The 6,000-nt window shown below is 42.6% G+C and overlaps 1 protein-coding gene and 1 pseudogene across 7 annotated transcripts in view; one reads left to right on the top strand and one right to left on the bottom strand.

Moving 5' to 3' along the window:
* Positions 1-631: 631 nt before the first annotated feature.
* PLAAT5 (phospholipase A and acyltransferase 5) overlaps positions 632-6,000 on the top strand; it is a 31,721-nt gene continuing 26,352 nt past the window's right edge. Inside the window, exons 1-3 of one of the 7 annotated variants that reach the window (XM_008953923.4) lie at positions 632-967; positions 1,521-1,611; positions 2,878-2,983. In XM_008953923.4, the coding sequence (XP_008952171.1) occupies positions 820-967; positions 1,521-1,611; positions 2,878-2,983 (345 nt within the window). In that variant the 5' untranslated portion in view covers positions 632-819. Of the gene's footprint in view, positions 968-1,490; positions 1,612-2,877; positions 2,984-6,000 lie in introns of all 7 variants that reach the window. The other 6 variants (XM_008953925.4, XM_008953926.4, XM_008953922.4 and 3 more) reach the window with 6 other exon arrangements.
* On the bottom strand, positions 4,302-4,350 carry LOC112441257 (U7 small nuclear RNA; annotated as a pseudogene).

Here is a 6,000-nt window from a genome sequence, read left to right as displayed (position 1 = left end):
TGCGTAAGATAAGACAGCTTTACTGATAAGAGAAGTTACTCAAACTACTACAGGTTTTCTTGCAAAAGCTTTTGAATTCAGCTGTAACAGGGCAATCCACTTGCATACTCAGCTCACTGTGGAGAGCTTTCTTCTTTCGCTTATTAAACTTTCGCTCCCACCTCACCTTATGTCCCGTTCCTTAATTTTCTTGGAGTAGGACAAAGAATCGCGGGTATCAGTCCAGACAAGGAGAAACTGCTACATTAAGGTACATTGACAAGACTGCAACATGTGTATTCCATGTACTTTTTCATAAGTTATCTATTACGTAAGTGTAGATTTCATTTTCTATATATTTTTAAAAATAAAACAACTCTGAATTGTTCAAGATTTTAACCCCTGATTGTGCCTCCCAAGGCTTCCTAATCTGGTCTCCATTTACCCCTCCAAGTCACGCCTCTGTTCCAAACCGTTCAGCTTCTCCAGCCACTTTAGGCACCACCTCTGAGCCTTTGCTGTTTCCATGACCTTCCCCAAAACGAATAACCTCCTTCGCCCCTCTCCGCCTAAAAGACCCACAGATTCCCGGGCCTCTAAGCGCCCCGTTTCGTCCCATTCTGTTCTCGGACGCGCTCGCTGCGCCCGCGCCACTGTCGCCACCCCGCGCGCCTCTGCCGTTTGCAGCCCGCGGCGCTTTCCCCTCCGCGGTTCCTCCCCGAGCCGCCCCCAGTGCCCAAGCTTCCGCGGCTCCGCCGACCAGGGGCCGCGCCGACTGGGAACTCGCCAGGCGCGTAGTCCCCTGCAAGGCCTGGGGGCCGACGAGGCCGCAGAGGCGGGATGGGCCTGAGCCCGGGCGCCGAGGGGGAGTACGCGCTCCGCCTCCCTAGGATTCCCCCACCCCTCCCCAAACCCGCCTCGCGAACCGCCGGTACCGGGCCCAAGGACCAGCCGCCTGCGCTCAGACGTTCAACTGTGCCCCACTCAGGTCAGCCCCAAGAATGCGGCTGAAGGACAATCCGCAATTGTCCTTCAGGTCCCAGCGGGCGGTTACCCTCAAAGCTCCTTTTCTTAAGACATTTGGCGATTGTGTTGTCTGTTAGCCATCATGAGCGAGCATTTCAGAACGACCGCTTGTTATAAAGCTAATCAAAGCGAGCCAGGCAGCCACTCCCTCCTTCCCGCCATATCTCATATGGAAGTGAGGCAGTGGTGGCAGCTCCGGAGGGTGGTGTTAAGACCGGCTCTGGCTCGGCAGAGGTTCCTCCCATCGGGCTTAGGACAGAGGTTAGGCGCCCTTCTTCATCCTCTCCCCGATTCCGTTCCCAGGAATCCCAAAGTCTCTCTTTGGCAGAGGAACTGAACCCGCTCCAGCACCTAGTTCCACAACCCTCTCCATTCATCCCAAGATTTTCTGAGGCCTAACCAGGGGCCAGGCACGATGCTAGACTAGAGCTCTGAGCCCACTCTCCGTAGCGGTCAAGGTGCTTGCTCGAACTCTCCTTGCACAGGTCTAAATAGCATTTCCCCCCTTGAATTAGAAGAATCCGTGGGATTCGCAGCGTTGGTCCAGCTCCCAGCCAAGCAGCCTCCGCCGGGCACATTAGAACAGGGCAGAAGCATCCAGCAAGGGTAAGAAGATTGTAAGGTTGGGGTCTTTGGGTGGAAGAAATCTTTTGGAGAATTGACTTGGAATGCAGTTCTGTAAAACAAACCCAGAGGTGGTTTTTGCGTGAACCAGCCAGCCGGTACCCAGCAAGGGGAAGGCTGGTGTGATCCTGGGTGATAACAGATGGTACTGGGCTTGGGACCTGCTGGCCACAGGAATGCGTTGCAGCTGTTTCTAGCCACAAGGCCATTCTCTAGACCCCAGAGAAATGAATGGCTTTAGCAGGAGGCTTACAGTATTGTCCTTGGTCTCACTAATCAATGAACAATGAGTCGGCCTTTGGCAGATTTCCTGAATTCACTTTCATTAACAACATGATGATTGCTGCTTTAAAAAATTCCGAGGGGCTGAAATTTTGGAGAGGAGCTCTACTGAAAATGAGGGGTGTCCCCTCTGCCCCACACACTATTTTTTTCTGGAGAAGAGTTTAAAGCATGGGAAAAGGTAAAGAAAAAGTCATTTCTGAGTTGGTGGTATACCAGATGTTTACATGTGCTGTGTCTTTTCACCTTCTTGACCACTGTGAGACACATTTTCATCTCTATTTTTAAAGATAATCAAGCTGAGGGTCAGACATTAATTTACTAGCTCAAGGTGGGACAGCAATCATGAAAGCTAGGATTCAAACCTAGATCTTTTGGCTTCGAAGTATTTTACTCTACTATACTACCTTAATTTAATATGCTTGAAAGCATATTCTTGCCTTTCATTTCTGTCCTCTCCTGTAACATTTTGTTTCAAGGGAGAAATATACTGATTTCATTCATATTACTTGCAGTTGCAGTGTTGTGGCTTATCAAGCTTTCTTAGAAATCTGGGGCTAATTATTAGAAGAAAGAGTTCAAGGGGTTTGCCTCTGGGCAGTAGGGCTGGGATGAGAAGGGAAAGGAGGAAGGCTCCTTGCATTTCATTATAAATTCATATGTACTGGAAACCATGTGCAAGTATCACTTTGATAAACATTAAGAAAAGATTATTAGCAAATTAAAAAATAAAAACCCCCAAAACTGCTTCTTGCTATCATTAGCATTTGAACAATTGTCAGAAAACCAGCAAACAGCAATTCTTTTGTATGAAAGCTAATGGGTTCACAGAAACAAACGGGAGGAAATGTTCCCTATAGTCTCCAAACCAAAAGGCATCTTAAAAATCACAAATCTGTAATACAGATTTTCCAATAATCATGAAATAGTGATATTTGTTAACTTTGTGATTGCAAAATCATTTAGGGAGAAGCCTGTAGTTAGCATGGAGACCACACCCAGCCAGAAAGCAGACTGGAGTTCAATTCCAAAGCCTGAGAATGAAGGCAAGTTAATAAAGCAAGCAGCTGAGGTAGGTATAACAAGAATTCTCAAAGTGACTATCTTTAACCTCCTGGCAACTTCTCTACATATTGTATTTTACTTTGTTTCTAGGGGTGTTCAATCTTTAGGCTTCCCTGGGCCACACTGGAAGAAGAAGAAACGTCTTGGGCCACACATAAAAGACACTAACACTGACGATAGCTGTTGAGCTTAAAAAAAAAAAAACCCACAAAAAAGTCTCATAATGTTTTAATAAAGTTTACAAATTTGTGTTGGGCCACATTCAAAGCTGTCCTGGGCTGTATGTGGCCTGTGGGCTGCGGGTTGGACAAACTTGGTTTAGATGGTCTAATAAATATCCTGATTTGGGATGTTGGTTATGCTTTGTTTTAAAGCAGTTTTATTGAGGTGTAATTGACATATAGTAAACTCCACATATCTAAAATATACAATTTGATAAATTTGGCATATATATATGCCAGTGAAGTGTATAGTTTGATACATTTTGACATCTATATATATATATCCTGTGAAATCTTCACCACAATCAAGATAATGAATAATCTCTATCATTTACAAAAGTTTCTTTGTGTCTTTTGTAATCCCTCTCTCTTCCCATACCACTCCCATCCCCAGGCAACAACTGATATGCTTTTTGTCACCATAGATTTGTTTACATTTTTAGAGATTTATATGAAATCATATTGTATGTGCACTTCTTTGTCTGTCTCCTTCATATAACTATTTTTTTTTTTTGTTCGAGATGGAGTCTCGCTCTGTCGCCCAGGCTGGAGTGCAGTGGCGTGATCTCGGCTCACTGCAAGCTCTGCCTCTTGGGCTCACGCCATTCTCCTGCCTCAGCCTCCCGAGTAGCTGGGACTAGAGGCACCCGCCACCATGCCCGGCTAATTTTTTGTATTTTTGGTAGAGACGGGGTTTCACTGTGTTAGCCAGGATGGTCTCGATCTCCTGACCTCATGATCTTCCCGCCTCGGCTTCCCAAAGTGCTGGGATTACAGGCATGAGTCACTGCAGCCAGCCCATATAACTATTTTGAGTGACATCCATGTTGTTGCTTTTTATCAACAGTTCATTCCTTTTTATTACTGAGCAGTATTTCATTGCATGGATATACCACTCTTGTTTATCTGTTCACCTGTTGATTGAGCATTTGAGTTGTTACTAGTTTTTGACTATCACAAATCTGCTTGAACATTTATGTACGAGTCTTTGTGCAGACTGTATATTTTTTCCTCTTGGGTGAATATGTAGGAATGAAATGGCTAGGTCATGTGGTAGATGTATATTTAACTTACTGTTTTCCTTAACATTTTTTTTTGGGGGGGGGGGGCTTTCCAAGCCTGCCAGACAAATTCTAAAAGAGCTCTAACCTTAACTTACTGTTTTCCACAGTGGTTGTATCATTTTACATTCCTACCAGCAGTTTATAAGAGTTCCAGTTCATCAGCATTTGGCATGGTCAAAATCTTCTAAATTTTAGCTATTTTAATAGATGTGTAGGTATCTCATTGTGGTTTTCATTTGCATTTTCCTAATGACTAATAATGTTGAACATCTTTTCATGCATATATTTGCCATCCATATATATAATCTTTGGTGAAGTGTTCAAATCTTTTGCCCATTTTTTCCTATTGGTTTGTATGTTTTGAGAGTTCTTCAGAAGTTCTGTATACAAGTACGTCATCAGATACATACTTTATAATATTTTCTCTCCGTCTGTGGCTTGTCTCTTCAGAACAGGTTCTTAAATTTTGATGAAGTCCAATGTGTCAGCTTTTCCTTTTATAAAAAGGAAATGTAATGAAATACTGCTCAGTAATAAAAAGGAATGAACTATTGATAAAAAGCAACAACATGGATGTCACTCAAAATAGTTATATGAAGGAGACTGCCGCCAAAGAAGTGGACATACAATATGATTTCATATAAATCTCTATGAATAGTGCCTTTGGTGGTGTATCTAAGAGACCTTTGCCTAATCCAGTGTCACAAAGATTTTCTCCTGTTTTCTTCTAGATATTTTATAGTTTTGTTTTTTACATTTACATATTGGATACATCTTTATCTGTACTTTTATTTCAATAGTTTTGGGGAAACAGGTGGTGTTTGGTTGCATGCAAAAGTTCCTTCGTGGTCATTTCTGAGATTTTAGTGCATCCATCACCTGAGCAGTGTACACTATACTCAATGTGTAGTCTTTTATCCCTCACCCCACTCCCACCCTTCCCTTCTGAGTCCCTAAAGTTGATTACATCATTCTTATGCCTTTGTGCCCTCATAGCTAGCCCCCACTTATAAGTGAGAGCATATGATTTTTTTATTTTCCATTCCTGAGTTACTTCACTTAGAATAATGGTCTCCAGCTCTATCCAGGTTGCTGTGAATGTCATTGTTTCATTCCTTTTTACGGCTGAGTAGTATTCCGTGGTGTGTGTGTATGTGTGTGTGTGTGCATATATATATATATACCACATTTTCTTTGTCCACTCATTGGTTGATGGTCATTTAGGCTGGTTCCATATTTTTGCAGTTGTGAATTGTGCTGCTATAAACATGCATGTGCAAGTGCCTTTTTCATACAATGACTTCTTTTCCTCTGGTTAGATACCCAGTAGTGGGATTGCTGGATCAAATTGTTGTGCTACTTCTAGTTCTTTAAGGAGTCTCCATAGTGTTTTCCATAGTGATTGTATCAGTTTACATCCCCACCAGCAGTGTAAAAGTGTTCCCTTTTCACCACATCTATGCCAACACATATTATTTTTTTGATTTTTAAGTTATGGCCATTTTGGAGGAGTAAGGTGGTATTATTGCATCATGGTTTTGATTTGCATTTCTCTGATAATTAGGATGTTGAGCAGTTTTTTAATATGTTTGTTGGCCATTTGTATATCTTCTTTTGAGAATTGCCTGTTCATGTCCTTTGCCCACTTTTTGATGGGATTGTTTTTTTCCTTGCTGATTTATTTGCTTGATTTCCTTGCAGATTTTGGATATTAGTCCTTTGTTGTATGCATAGTTTGT

Source organism: Pan paniscus, chromosome 9, assembly GCF_029289425.2.
Source record: "Pan paniscus chromosome 9, NHGRI_mPanPan1-v2.0_pri, whole genome shotgun sequence".
NCBI lineage: Eukaryota > Metazoa > Chordata > Mammalia > Primates > Hominidae > Pan > Pan paniscus.
Note: the sequence above shows the minus strand (reverse complement) of the source record. Positions and strands in the feature narration are given on the sequence as shown.